The sequence below is a fragment of the Odocoileus virginianus genome, chromosome 4 (genome assembly GCF_023699985.2).
Source record: "Odocoileus virginianus isolate 20LAN1187 ecotype Illinois chromosome 4, Ovbor_1.2, whole genome shotgun sequence".
NCBI lineage: Eukaryota > Metazoa > Chordata > Mammalia > Artiodactyla > Cervidae > Odocoileus > Odocoileus virginianus.
The window spans coordinates 81,747,539-81,763,413 of record NC_069677.1 but is presented as its reverse complement, the minus strand read 5'-3'; the positions used below and the strand labels follow the sequence as shown (position 1 = coordinate 81,763,413).

The window sequence follows — 15,875 nt, the reverse complement described above, 5'->3', positions numbered from 1 at the left end:
CTGCTTGTAAATGACATCAGATTCTAGCAGACAACTTGAGTTATTGTTATTATTATTCCCAAAGCTCAGAGAAAAAGTGGTGGAGTTCCAATCTCAGCCCCCCAAAACTAAGTCCAGGGCTCTGTGGAAAGTTTCAGAGGAAGCTCAAAAATATAGAAATAAGTGAATAAAACTGGGGTCCCCCCTCTGGGGGGGGTCTTTGGTTGACATGTGTTAAGCACTGTTACTCTTATCCACAGTACTCTTTACAAAGAGTTGAGGTGGACACCTGTATCATCACGTACGACTATGGTCTTCACGCGTGCTCTGGACCCATGGGGCAGCACACATTCTGTCCCCAGACGAGGAGGCTGGGGAGGCGGTGGGCACCCAGCCAGGCCATGTCACACCCACCATGGCCAGGCGTCCTGAGAAGGGTGGCCTCAGGCCAGGAAGTGCAGCTCCCAGCCTCAGGACGGATTTCAGAAAGCCTGTCCTTTGCGTGCTGGACACCAACCCATCAGTTTTCACAGAGGACCAGCCCTGGGAAGGCTGATGAGGCAGGACAGCCCAGCACTTAAGACAGTGGGCTCCCGGACTGCTTCCCTGTTGGCAGGAGACAACTGTGGCTTCCTGAGAGGCTGCCGGGGGACTGGATGGGACTTGGCACAGGGGCCGGCTTCTCCTTCCCAATGAGGATCCCCACTAGCCCAGACAGAAGTGGGGAGACACAGAGCTCCCCCCACGTGCTGGGATCTCAAATTCCTCTTTTACACAAGGTGGGACAGGATGGAAGGCCAGTTCTGAGACGACACCTGAACACTCTCAAACTATGGAGAGGAGGGGCCATGAAAGGGTCAGCTCCAGGACACACTCGCCATAAGCTCCATCAAGGGACCAGGGCCCTGAGGAGATGGAGGCCCATCAATAGGGACAAACTATGCCCCTGGGATAGCCTGGCCACTTCCATCCAACATTCAAGTTGTGAATAAAGGTCCAAGGAATGGAAAGACAAGAGGTCCTCAACAGACGTTGTTCAAGGATGATTTACAGATGGTCAACATGAGAAGATGCTTGGCATCTCTGGTCATCAGGAAAGTGCAGGCCAAAGCCACAGCCAGGCACTGCATCACACTCACAGGACGGCTGTCATCCAACAGATGGATGACAAATAGCATGTGCCAGTGAGGATCAGAGGGCCTGGGATGCCCAATGCTGCAGGTGGGGCTGTAGAAAGGGCAGTTGCAACTATGCTCCAAACAGAGTAACCAGATGACACAGCAATTCCACCACCAGGGAGACGCCCAGTAGAAACGAGAGCAGATGTCGGTGTAGAAACTTGAACATGGATGTTTGTGGCAGTGTTATTCACAAAGCCAGAGAGTGGAAACAGCCCAGAAGGGCGACAACTGATGAAGGAACAGTCAGTGGACATCCATACAGGGTAGCGTCGTTCAGCCAAAGTGGGAACGTGGGCCTGATACACAGCAGGACACAGATGAACCTGGGAAACACGGAGCTCTGAGTGTGGGGAGTCAGACAACGACCACGCGGTGCATGATTCCATCACGTGAACCACGCAGAACAGGCAAAGCCATGTGGACAGGAAGTATATCAGTGACTGCCGGGCTCGGTAGGGGAGAGATGGCAGGGGGGAACATAGGGAGGACCACTCCATGCTCTAAGTGGGTGAATTTCACCTCCTTATAGCTGTTTAAGAAAAAAGAGGCCCAAGGCTAGGCTGACCTGTCCATCTGAAAGCACGGGTGGCTGCTGGGGACTTGCCAACGCCCCCACCCACACCCCCACCCCAGGCGGCAGGGCCCCGGGGCTGGGACAGACCCATGACCACAGCCTGGTGACGGCCTGCTCCTGCGCCTCCTCAGCTTCCTTCTGGGAAGCCTCCATGTGTCAGCTGGTCAAGTAAGAGCCGGTGGCTGAGGTTGCTGCCTCTAGAGCGGTTTGCTTGGGAACGAGGAGGTATCCTTCCTCATCACGGTAAGGACATTCAACCTGAGGCCTCCTTCTGCACAAATGTCCAAGTGCACAGCGCGGTCCTGTTAACTGTGGGCTCCAGGCCCTAAGTGGGCTCTAGAACTCACTCCTCTTGGGTAACGGACACTTCACACCCATCTGACTGCAGCTCGCCACTTCCCCTCCCCCAGCCCTGGCCACCACTGTTCTCCGCTCCGCTTCCCTGAGCTTGGTCATGTGGATCCCTCAGAGGAGGAATCAGGCAGCACTGGTCCCTCTGTGACTGCCTGGTTTCCCTCCATGTCAGGCCCTCCAAGTTCATCCATATTGTCACAAACAGCAGGATTTCCTTTCTCTTAAGTAGTACTCCATTGTCCATGTGGATGGCATTTTGCTGGTCCGTTGGTCTGTTGATGGACATGGACACCATCTCCACATCCCGGCTACTGTGAACAGAGCCACGGTGAGTGCACACCCTCACCGGGCAGCCTCAGGACCCAGCACCAGAGGTCTGGCCCCGGTGGGGGCCTGCGAGGAGGAACCAACTTCAGACAGACAGACACAGGCAGCCCTCTGCAGATGTTCCGAGCTCCCTGGAGAGTGGGTCTAGCAGAGCCACCTGTGGAAAGGCTGCGTGTTGAGGATGCTCTGTCCCACCAATGGCCAGCATGGCCTGAGGGTGGCTTGGCCCATTTCGAGATATATCATCTCCCCGTGGATGGCAGATGACTACATACGCAGACAGGACTGACGACATGATTCTGCTCATGGTCAATTTGGACAATATTTTATTTTCAGCTGTGCCATGGGGCTTGCAAAAATCTATTTCCTCGACCAGGGATTGAACCTGGGGCAGAGTAGTTAAAAGTGGTGAGTCCTTACCATTGAATTTTCCCTTCAGGAAAATTCTTAGCCACCATCTCCTCCAACAGTGCTTCTCCTTATTCACTCCTCAGGGACAGGAATCCAACACCCATCTCATAGACCTGCATGCTCTCCTTACCTCCTTTAGCTCCTGTTTCATATTTTTCATCTTGTCACTTTACTGGCAGTCGGGGTGAGCTCTTCATATTATTGTCCAGTTCACCCATTCGCTCACTAGCTGTGTCTAATCTGATGTAAGATTCACTAAGTCTTTACTTAAAAAAATTATTATAACTACAATTTTTATGCATAGAAGTGCTCCTTAGTTCTTCTTCAAATCTGGGTTATTTTGGATAGTCTTTTGTCTGAATCTTCCCTTGTATATTTATTGTTTCTGAGTTCATGTAAGACTTGTTTCAATCTATGTGATTCTACTGAATTAGAGACTAACTCAGGCCAAGAGCACATTTCTGTTTGCCTCTGCTGACCCCATGGGCACCGCCAGTCTGCTCATTTCAGCAAACGTCCAAGGTCCTGGCTGAGACCCAGCCTGTCTCCTGGAGCTGCCAAGGCGGGGCCCTGGGAAGCAGTGCTGATACCCCTCTTGGTGCCCTCTTCTGCGGAGAGGTGGGGGTGTGGCTGAAGGATTTCCTTTATTTACGGCCTTAAAAAGCCAGCTTTACTCAGAGTCTGGCTGTGCGGAAGTGCTTTAACTTCAGGACACTACTGCCAGTGGAGGCTGTGATTTTCACAAGTCAGCATTTGCCCTTCAGGCATGCATTCATCTGCCCTGGTGACGCGCGTGAATAACTCGCCTGCGTGTTCTGCATGATAGTATTTCTAATTCTCCTTCTCACACACAGGAAGGTGGCCTTTTATTTAGGAAAAAAGCAGCTGGGAACTGAAACTTTCGCATGTTTATGGCTAGAAGCATGGGTGGGGCTGCTGTCCCCTCTTGGGGGCACGCACACCTGGGCTTGGACACCTCACTACCTGCTCAGTTGCCCTCCTACATTGGGGAGGGGGACATCTCAGGGACAGACTCATCGCTTCCCATAGGACATAAAATGTATACTACCTTCTCTTCATTGTTAAAGAAAGGTGTTCTTATGCTAAGTAAACTGCACACAGTATGGAAAAAGTAGCAAGAGTCCCTCCCACTCCCACTCCTGGGACAGCCACATTTTCTGTTCTGCCTTCCACATTTTCTAAGGAGGGACGACCACACGCCAGTGCAGACACATCACACGTGTCTTTAAAAGTAAATCATGGTAGCACCTCTATACTTTGTTTTTTAGCTTCTGTTTTCACCTAAAAATGTATCTTGAACTTGGTTCTCAATACCAGGAAAGAGAGATCGCCTGCTGGTCTTAGTGGCCGTGTGGGCCTCCATCCAGTGGACACACCACAGTTAGTGGGCATTTTGGCTGCTCATTTTTATATTAGTTAATATAAAACTGGCAAAATGAATATATCTGTGCATATATGTACTTTTATAGATGTCTTTCTAGGTTACCTTCTTATTTGGTGGAATAATTAGGGCCAAAAAATAGAACTGTGTAAGTTGCTGATTGTTACAGGTCCAAAGAAGTGCCTGGGAACCCTAACCCACAATGTGTTCCCCTGGCCAGCGGTGGGTGTTGTCACCAAGCTTCCTAGTCTCTGACAGGTGAGGGTGACTCTACACACACAAAGACACGCACATCACAAGTGCACACAGGTGACACCTGTGCATGCCTAAACATTTAATTAAGAGACAGGTAGGTCCCTTTCCTTCAGAGAGAGATGCTGAAGTATTTACATGTGATAACAGGCCACTCGAGGGGAGTGCCCAGTGCTGGGATCTGCAGGCCCGTGACCGGCCAGGTGCCGGCAGGCATCAGGACTAGTCACGGTGCACTGACAGTATGACTGCTTGTTTTCAGGTATCCAGAGTATAGTGTGAAACCACATGGACCCACCATCTCTGTGGGTCCAGAGGCTCGGGAATCGGGACACTGCATGGTTCAGCCCAGTGAAGAGCTCAGGCTGAGCACCCCATACATTCCTCACGGCCAGGAGAGGCCCCCTAGTTCCCGGCTGTGGAGCCCCTGGCCATCCTTGCTCATCATCACAAGCGTTAACCCCCACGGGCCCCTGCGCCAGTTTGTTTGGGGCTGTCCAGCAGAAAGTTGGCTGTCCTGATTGTCGCCAGACCCCTTCCCTGCCATGCCACGCCCAGTGCACACAGTACTCACGGCTCCAGAGCGAGTAGGCGAGGCGGCAGTTCAGCCGGCGGTACAGCTGCTTGTTCACGGGCCAGAGGACCAGCGTGCAGAGCTGGATGGAGTTGATGACCAGCCCGCTCACCACGAAGACGAAGCCGATGAGGAGGTGCACGACGAACTGGGTCTTCAGGAAGGCGAGCAGGCCCATGGCCACAGCTCAGTAGCGAGTGCAGGGTCCTTCACTGAGAATGGCCGTCCTGCAAAGACAGGGCAGCGGTCAGGAGGGCGCAGGGACCCCAGGGTGAGGGGCGGCAAGTGGAGAAGGGGTCCACAGTGGTCCTGCCGGAGCCCAGATCCGCAGCTCCCACAGCACCCTCAGGCCCTTCCCTCCTGAGAGTGACGGATGGACGTGCGGGGCGGAGGGGGAGCTGATACATGGTTCACACAGGCATCACGCACACCACATACACACACACCCCAACACCAGGTACACACACCACGTACACACACACACCTCAGGTACACACACACACCACACATACACCATGCACATACCACATATACACACACCATGTACACACACATGCCATGTACACCATGCACATACCACATATACACACACCATGTACACACACATGCCATGTACATATACACACACCATGCACATACACACACACCATGTACACACCCACACACACCATACACACATCAGGTACACACACACACACCACACACACACCATACACATACCACACCATGTACACACACATACCATGCACACACACAAACACCACACACACCATACACACACACCATACATACCACCAAATACACACACACCATGTACACACACACACCATGTACACATACCACACACACACACATACCACGTACACATACACACCATGTACACCATGCACATACCACATATACACACACCATGTACACACACATGCCATGTACATATACACACACCATGCACATACACACACACCATGTGCACACACAAATACCACGTACATACACACCATGTACACACCCACACACCACACACACCATATACACAAACACACCACACACCACGTACACATACACCACACATACCAAATACACACACACCACATACACGCACACACCATGTACACATACACACCATGTACACCATGCACATACCACATATACACACACCATGTACACACACATGCCATGTACATATACACACACACCATGCACATACACACACACCATGTACACACACACATCATGTACACACACACACCACACACACACCATGCACATACCACACCATGCACACACACATACCATGCACACACACAAATACCACACACACCATACACACACACCACACGCCACGTACACACATACCACACATACCAAATACATACACACACACCACACACATACCATGCACACAGCACATATACACACAAACCTCACACACATACCATGCACACACCATATGCACATACCACATACATACACACTATGCACATACCCTCATATATACAAGAAAGAAAGAAAAGACTAGAAAAATGCATACAAATGTGGTAAAGAACCCGCCTGCCAACACAGGAGATGTAAGAGACATGGGTTCAACCCCTGGGTCAGCAACCCCTGGAGGAGGAAATGGCAACTCACTCCAGTTATTCTTGCCTGGAGAATTCCACGGACAGAGAAGCCTCGCAGGCTACAGTCCATGAGGTCACAAAGAGCTGGACATGGCTGAAACGGCTGACCATAGCACAGCACAGCATGTTATCTCTAGGTAAAGGCATGATGGGTAATTTTTCTTTTCTTGTTTTAGCATCTTATTTAAAAAATCAACACTACACATGAAATCACAATAAAACATTCAACTAATGCCTTTTAACTCACAAGCTGTTGTGGCTTTTTTAGCTGAAAAGCTTTCGTTGTGGTCTAAGGTGGAAGGGGTGACCCCCCAGGGACCCAGTCAGCTTCTCCCTTGCTTCCCTTCACCAGTTTGGTTTCTTGGTTTCAAACGTGAAGCCAGAAGGTCACATTTCATGGCTCTACTTGTTCTGTGAGCTGCCCTGAAATCAAATCCCCCTGTGGAGAGAAACAGAGCTGGGCATATGACAGCCTGGCAGCTGCTGGCCACCACTCTGGGTCCTCCAGAGAGGTGCCCACACTCTGGGGTGAGGGTGGAGCAGACTCAGGAGGCCTCCAGGGTGGGCCATGCCAGGCTCTGCAGGGCACAAGGGGCCCCACTCCTGTGTGGGAGACCAGGCCACATGACTCTAGAAGGTGCTATGCGTCTGCCCTTGGGTCCCACGTGGCTGCGTGGGGGCATGGGGGGGGGGTGAAGTCTGCGGCCATGTGGCGGGACGCTAGGAGGACAAGGAAGGAGCTGAGGCCTGATGCCCCCTTCTCCATCAATGCCCCCTTCCCCATCAACGCCCTGCCTCCCAGTCAATGCTTCCCCACTCCTGCCAGCACCTCTGGGCATTCAGGCACTGGATCAATCTTCCTTTTCTAAAGGTTCAAATAAAGAGGTTCACGTGGTATCCATCTGTGGGCCCAGCCCGGCCACCGTCCAGCCTCTGATGGGAGCATCATCTCCAGTTTGTCCGCTCACCTGTGCACCTGCTGACGGCACCAGGTGTGCAATCTCTGGCCCCGCACTTTCCCTACAAGCCTTTGTGTGAACACAGCCCTCCACTCAGGAATCCATTTAACACCTGCAGTCACAGTCCAGCCCCTGAATCTCTGGTCAAGGACGTCCATCCACAGAGGCCCTATGAGCCACACCTTTCTCTTGGACTGGCGGCTCCAAGTGCGCACCCCCACCTGGAATGGCCGCCCACACCCGCCTGGGGTTCCTGGTTGCAGTTGACCATCCCCCCCTGCTGCTGGCCACTGGCCTAGATTGTCAGTCTGTCCCCAGTGCCTGGATGTGGGCCAGAACCTGTTCTAAGGAGCATCCGCAGTTGCAGTTCAGGCCCCCCACCTACCCACCCCCCATGAGAGCACACAGTGGCCACAATCTGTTTAGGCATTCCTGCCTCTCGCCCACCACCTCTGGGCCACCCGGGCCTGAATGCTTTAATAACACATCAGTCACGTAAGCTAACTTAGGGGCCCTTCGATGACAGTGGGCTTACCAGCCCCACCCCCTGCAGAAGAAACCCTGCTGCCCATTCAGCTCACACCCTCCCCAGCTCCCCACAAGGCCTGCAGACTGGCAAGGGGGAAAAGCATCAACTCAGCAGCCCCCAAGAGCACCAGCTTGTGCCTACCCTTTGAAAATATTTTCACAACGATATATATCACAAGACTTCCCTGGTGATCCGGTGGCTAAGACTTCACCTTCCAATGAAGGGGGTGCAGGTTCAATCCCTGATCAAGGAATTAAGATCCCACATGACTCACGGTTGAAAAACCAAAACATAAGCCAAAAACAATGTTGTAACAAATTCAATAAAGACTTTAAAAATGCTCCACATCAAAAATATTAAACAAAAAAAAATCACGTATCGCCAGACAAATTGTAAATCGATTTCTATGTTTTTCAACCCAAGTTTAAATATGCAAGGGGTATAAATTCTGATATATTGTGAAGTTTCACTTTTTAAATATACAGATCTGTACTTCTCTGGTGGTCCAGTGGTTAACAATCCTCCTGCCAGTGCAGGGGACTCAGGCTCGACCCCTGGTCCAGGAAGATCCTACAAGGCACAGGGCAACTAAGCCCACAGGCCACAATTACTGAAGCCTGTGGGCCTAGAGCCTGTGCTCCACAACAAGAGAAGCCACCACAAAGAGAAGCCTGTGCACCGCAACTAGCGCGGAGGCCCTGCCCGCAGCAACTAGAGAAAGTCTACAACACAGCAACAAAGACCCAGATCAGCCAAATGAATAAATAAGTAAATACACTTAAAGGAAAGCCTAAATATATGTAGATCTTCCTTAACTTACAACAGGATTACATTTCAGTAAACCCACCATAAGTTGAAAATATCATTAAGTTGAAATGTGTTTAATACATTGAACTTTCCAAACATCACAGCTGAGCCCCACCCACCTTAACTGTGCTTGGAATACTCACGTTCACCTACAGTGGGCAAAATCACCTATTTTATAATAGACACAAAGCCTATTTTATAACAAAGTGCTGAATATTTCTCGTGACTTACTGAATACTGTACTAAAAGTAAAAAACAGGAAAAAAAAAATAAAAGTAAAAAACAGGATGGCCATCTGGGTCCAGCATGGGTTGTTCACCCTCATGATGGTGGGGCTGCTGATGGGGCTGTGGCCACCACTGTCCAGCATCAGAGAGAGGACTTGACTGCATGCCACCAGCCTCAGTTCAGTTCAGTTCAGTCACTCAGTCATGTCTGACTCTTTGCGACCCCATGAATCGCAGCACGCCAGGCCTCCCTGTCCATCACAAACTTCCAGAGTTTACTCAAACTCATGCCCATCGAGTCAGTGATGCCATCCAGCCATCTCCTCCTCTGTCGTCCCCTTCTCCTCCTGCCCCCAATCCCTCCCAGCATCAGGGTCTTTTTCAATGAGTCAACTCTTCGCATGAGGTGGCCAAAGTACTGGAGTTTCAGCTTTAGCATCAGTCCTTCCAATGAACACCCAGATGGTGACTGCAGCCATGAAATTAAAAGATGCTTACTCCTTGGAAGGAAAGTTATGACCAACCTAGATAGCATATTAAAAAGCAGAGACATTACTTTGCCAACAAAGGTCCATCTGGTCAAGGCTATGGGTTTTCCAGTGGTCATGTATGGATGTGAGAGTTGGACTGTGAAGAAAGCTGAGCACCGAAAAATTGATGCTTTTGAACTGTGGTGTTGGAGAAGACTCTTGAGAGTCCCTTGGACTGCAAGGAGATGCAACCAGTCCATCCTGAAGGAGATAAGTCCTGGGTGTTCATTGGAAGGATTGATGCTGAAGCTGAAACTCCCTAGGAGAAGGTTAAAATTCACAATTTGAGGTATGATTTCACCGAATGTGTATTGGAAAGTCCAAAAATCATGATCTGAATCACCATACGTCAGGGACTTTTTTGTTTTAAGTTTAGACAGTGGGATCTAAATGCCACCATGACTTGATAGCCACCACCACCATCCTTTTTCAAAATACAAAAAAAAGCAAGCTTTTCTTTAAAAGTCAAGAAACGCATTCCATTTTCTCCTTGATTTTGTATTTCCACTATACCTCCTCTACAGAAGCTTATTAGAATATAATTTATTATGATTGAAAGTCTTTTACCAATCACATTAACCTAACATTATATAACAAAAATACATATGAATATTTAAATTTAATTTTTACATTTCATGTTTATGGGCTAAATTTAAAATTTTCTTCTGGAATATTTGATGAAAATACACTCTGAAACAGTTCAGCCTATGTCTTCTCAGAAGATGGGCATTTGACTGACCATAAAATACCGTGATCATATCTGAGAAATTTAACCCCGACATAAGCATATTGTCTAATATCCCATCTGTAGTTCAGTTTCACCCACTGTCCCCAAACCACCTGTACCTCTTCTTTCCATCCAGGCCCTGGTTGAGGGGCGGAGTGACATTCAACCACACGCCCAACCCCCACCCCCTCCCCCCACCCCGTTCTCTGACTTAACACCCTTGCCCACCCACTTGAGAGCCCAGGCCAACTGTCCTGATGTCTACGGGACATCCCTCTACAGGATGTCTGGATATTCCCTTGTGACCAATTCAGGTTCAGAGTGTCTTTGGGGGCTTCTGGCTGCACCCACTGGGGCACTGCACCTCGTCCTGCCCCTGCTGCCACCTAGTAAAGGTAGGGCCACTAGGAGCCTGCAGGTGGAAGTACAGCTTGCTGGGCTGAGCCCACCATCTTACAGGAGATGCTGAGTTAATATCCATCTCCAACCGCCTCTGACCCCACAGTTTCAGTCAATGCCTCCTCCCGCCTAGCTCTCACGTCATGGACTAAGCTTGTTCTGGTCCAGAACCGCCCCCCTGTAATGGATGCTGTAGGGACCATGCCTGCCTATGTGATGTGGTTTAGCCTAATGACACAAACGAGATGCTTCAAAACCACAGCAATGCACAGCTCTTTCACTGAGGCTGGTACATGCTTTTAGAAAACACACAGTATGTCCTGGAATAAAAGAATGCACATAAGGTAGAGATCATGAGGCATAATAGGTATCCATTCATGCCCTACTGCCCCCAGAAAGAAAGAAAGTCAAGTCGCTCAGTTGTGTCTGACTCTTTTCGACCCCATAGACTGCAGCCTACCAGGCTCCTCCATCCACGGGATTTTCCAGGGGAGTACTGGAATGGGTTGCCATTTCCTTCTCCAGGGGATCTTACTGACCAAGGTAACCACTATTATTCCATAAAGTTTTAAGATAAACTATAGTGGGAGGTGGGAGGGAGGTTCAAGAGAGAGGGGACACATGTATACCTATGGCTGAGTCACGCTGATGTATGGCAGAGACCAACACAGCTTTGTAAAGCAGTTATCCTCCAATTAAAACTAAAATACATTGGCACCTTTTCATTAATTCTCAGATGCTGTTGCTGAGCTGGAGAAGAAACCTAAGCCTAAGTCCTTCACTGGATAAGGGTTTAGGTTGCTCCAGAAGCCTGGCACCTGCACAGCCCAGTCCTGAGGGGTGTGTGGTCCCAGACAAGCTTCTCAGGGCAGGGGAAGGGCTGCATTCACGCTCCCCAATAGGGAGACACAGGATGGGACTGCCCCTCACTCGGGAGAAGAGGCACAGAGCAGAGGCGGCCAGGTGGGGAGGGGGTGGGGCCAGGGGCTCGGCAGGGCTGCGCTCACATGGTTCCGGGCAGGTGGATCCCAGACGCTGACCCCGGCCTCCCAGGAGCCGCTGGAGTTCTGATACAGCTGGAAGGGCTGGGAGCCGAACCAGACTCTCCTCCCAGCCCTTGCCCCGCCCCAGGCCCCTGGCGCACAAGCAGGCCCCTCATGGTTCTGACACCACCCCTCCAGGGTTGTCCCGCTATTTCTGAGCCTGGGGTTCCTCAGGACTCAGGGTGGTAAGGGTGAGAGTCAGAGCCAGGAGCACCGGGACCAGCTCATCTCCATGCCCGGAAGGGCCCAGCCCACTGACCACTGCCAGTCCTGACCTTGGCACTCTGTTACAAGTGAACTACATCCCCTCACAAGGGTGTGTTGGGGTCCTAACCACCCCCAAGCACCCTGATGAGTGGCTGCATTTGGAAATATGGTCTCAACAAAGGCAATCAAGTTAAGTGAGGTCACTAGGGTGGGTCCTAATCCAATCTGACCAGCATCCTTATAAGAAGGATGACCACGAGAAGACATGGGGGAGGCGGCCTCCACACGCAGCTTCTCCCTTCGTAGTCTCCAACACCCTGGCCTTGGCCTTCCAGCCTCCAGGACGGGAGAGCTGACGACTGCCGCTTAAGCCCCTGGCCTGTGGTGTATGTCACAGCCCCCCAGCAGAGGAACACACCCATAACAAACATTCAGGCCTCATACTTAGATCATGCAATGCCCATGTCCTGCTGTCCAGGAGGCCCAGCCTCACCCTGCTCACATCTCCTGCACCAGCCTCAGGGACCACCAGATGTTCGTCAGGCTAGTATTGGTCCCTTTGTCTCTCTTCCTCACGAACTAGCCAGTCAGACGGTGCAGCCTTCAGATTTCCCTCCCAGGCACCTCCCCCCCACCACCATCTTTCCAACAAACCCTTGCCACAGAAACTGAAGTTGAAGTCCAGGGCCTGCTCTCTCCCACACCACCCAGAGAGCTGCTCTGCTCCATGCAGGGAGGTGAATGCCTCTCCGCCTGTGGATGACCACTTTTCTACTCACACACAGGGCCCACACCAGCCCTCCAGCCTCTGCCAATGCAGTCTACTCAGGCAGTTAGAAGAGCGGTGCCCGATAGGAAACTGCACCCCCAGCCTCAAACATCCGGTGCCGCCCCACAGGCAGGCGTCTGGCTCCGTGTGGGGGCAGGAACTGGCCAGCACTGGGGGCACTACTTCAGCTGCCCTGCTGCCCCATTTCTGATAACAACCCTGGACCAACTACCGCTCAGAGCTGCGGTCAAAGGCTGGCAGCCTCATCCTGCCCTGCTGGGGCAGTCTCTCCTGAGCAGGGCTGACCCTGAGAGCAGTGGTTAGTAAAGAGAAAAGACATTAAACATGTCAAAAGTGCCTCATTTTTGTGGTTCTACATAGGAAGTCTGGATTACAGGATTAAAAAGAGCTGTTCAATTATATGCAATCCAAATTCAAAGCCCACAATGAAAGGGAACTAAGGCTATTACCTTCCCTTCTTCCTTCTTTCTCTTCCTCTGTCCCATCCACTCACTTACCATCTACCCACTCACTCACCCATCTATCCATTATCCATCCATTCACTCATCCCTTCATGCATCCATCCACTCATCCACCTATCCATCTCTCCACCATCCATCTACCCACCCAGCCATCCACCCATCCATTCACCCATCCATCCACCTACTCATCCATCTACCAATCCATCCACCTACCCACTCATCCATCCACCCACCCATCCATCCATCCATCAATCCATCCACCCACCCATCTACCAATCCATCCACCTACTCACTCATCCACCCACCCACCCATCCACCCATCCATCTATCCATCCACCCACCCTGCCATCCACCCATCCATCCATCTACCAAGGCATACACCCACCCACCCATCCATCCATCCATCCACGCATTCATCCATCCACCCACCCATCTACCAATCCATCCACCTACCCACTCATCCACCCACCCACCCATCCACCCATCCATCTATCCATCCACCCACCCTGCCATCCACCCATCCATCCATCTACCAAGGCATACACCCACCCACCCATCCATCCATCCATCAAGCCATCCACTTACCCAGCTATCTACCTACCCACTCATCCATCCATCATCCATCCACCCATCCACCCACCCACTCACCCATCCATTCATTCACCTATCCATTGGTCCTGCATTTGAGTGCCTATATGCACAGCAAGCAGAGCAGACCTGGTCTGCTATGAGGCTGCAGGACAGAAAGGCCATGCTGGCTGACTGCATGGGGGGCAGTTTATGCTGGGGCAGACCTTACATTTTTGTTTTGCATGTCGATAGTTCTGTTGTTTCCAGTCAGGAAATACTGAAGGAAAAAGTCTATGAACCAGACCGACTATTCGAAACAGGATAGTAGACAGATATCATCTCAGGTATTTTTAAGTTATCTTAAGATAATTTAGGTGGCAAATTTGCCAACTAATTTTATCTTAATTTGGCAAATAATCTCAATTATTTACTGTTCTGAACACAACCAAAACCAAGAATAAACCCCATTGCTTTCTTTGCAGCTGGCCAGGGTACCAGGGAGGCAGAACCCTCACTCACAACAGACGCCTTAGCTCCTGGATGGGCTCCTCCTCACTCTCGCCTTTAACACAGCTCGGACACGCAGGACTGGGTGGTCTCCTGGCCCACAGCCAAGCCGAAGTGCCAGATGAGAAAAGGAGGGGCAGGGGGCGCCGGGGGCAGGCATCCTGCTGACGGCAGCACGAGGGCAGAGGCAAGCCCCCAACCTGAGACGGCGCACCTCGGAGGGCGCCCGGTGCTGGGCCAGCTCACAGGCCCATGGACCCACGGTGACATCACAGATGAGAACATAATGCAGGTTGGTCCACGGTGACCTTGCCCTGGCGCCGGGGGCTGTGTCACGGTCACCGTGGCACTGAAGGCAACTGGGGATCAGAGAAGGCATTTTCAGAAGTCCAACAAAAATTTTAGATTAATCCTAGTTATGAGATTTAATGGGGCTGGTTTCAGTTCTTGGGCAAATCCACTTACAGGGACCACCTTATGTTTCAATAAGGCTGAGAAATTCAATGTATTTCTTTGCTAATAATCGTCTGTTGCTGGCCCAACCCCCATCAGGATATGAAATCACCAAGACACCTAAGAACTGAAAAGGAGGAGTGAAACCAGCAGTGTCTGCAGGTGGAAGGTGTGTGCCGTGTAGACTTGAGAGAACCCACCATAACCAAAGTGCCGCTGGAACCAATAAGTGCTTACAGTCACATTGAAAGGAATAAAACCAATACAATGCCAGAAGTCAATGTCTGACTTAAGAGATTCAGGCCACTGGTCCCAGATGGTCATTTGGGACAATGGAGCAACCTAGGAAGCCATGCACGGAAGATGCAGCCCAACAGCTCCTCCCCCAAGGTCATCTGGGACCCAGGCAGCCTGGCAGCTCCTCCCTCCAAGGTCATCCGGGGCCCAGGCAGCCTGGCAGCTCCACCCCCTGTGGTCATCTGGGGCCCAGGTAGCATGGCAGCTCCACCCCAGTGGTCATCTAGGGCTCAGGGAGCCTTGCAGCTCCACCCCCTGTGGTCATCTGGGGCCCAGGCTGTTGGGAGCTCTGCTATCTTCAATGCATGTCTCTCTGGGCTGCTCTGTGTTTCCTCTCTAGCAGAAAGGAATAAAATTGGAATTCCAGTGCCAGGGATTCCCTCTAAAGCAAGACGGGTGGCAACAAGTGCTCAGTGACCAGAAAGACACAGAGCCCTGCTGTATGTCCAGGCTGCCAGAGAGCACAGCCCAGTGGACACGCCTCCAGGTGAACACGCGGAAACAGAAGACACAGTGGAGAAGGCCCTAGGTACCTTTGTGATAAAAAAGATAAAAAAAAAAAAAGATGAAAATACCTACTCACAAACTTCAGAAGAAATCAACAGAGCTCATACGAGTAAACCTTAGAACCAGAAGGCGACGAAAGCAAAACTAAGCAAATGGGAAGACGTGTGCAGTAGGGGTGACAGTGCCCCC

General features: G+C 51.2%; 1 protein-coding gene across 4 annotated transcripts in view; it reads right to left on the bottom strand.

Annotated features, from left to right (window-relative positions):
- The window catches only part of AGPAT3 (1-acylglycerol-3-phosphate O-acyltransferase 3), a 91,453-nt gene that overhangs the window by 16,794 nt on the left and 58,784 nt on the right, over positions 1-15,875 (bottom strand). For 2 of the 4 annotated variants that reach the window (XM_070466855.1, XM_020883601.2), the window contains exon 3: positions 5,055-5,281. In XM_070466855.1, the coding sequence (XP_070322956.1) occupies positions 5,055-5,232 (178 nt within the window). In that variant the 5' untranslated portion in view covers positions 5,233-5,281. Of the gene's footprint in view, positions 1-5,054; positions 5,282-6,920; positions 7,113-14,441; positions 14,657-15,875 lie in introns of those variants that run through there. The other 2 variants (XM_070466856.1, XM_020883600.2) reach the window with 2 other exon arrangements.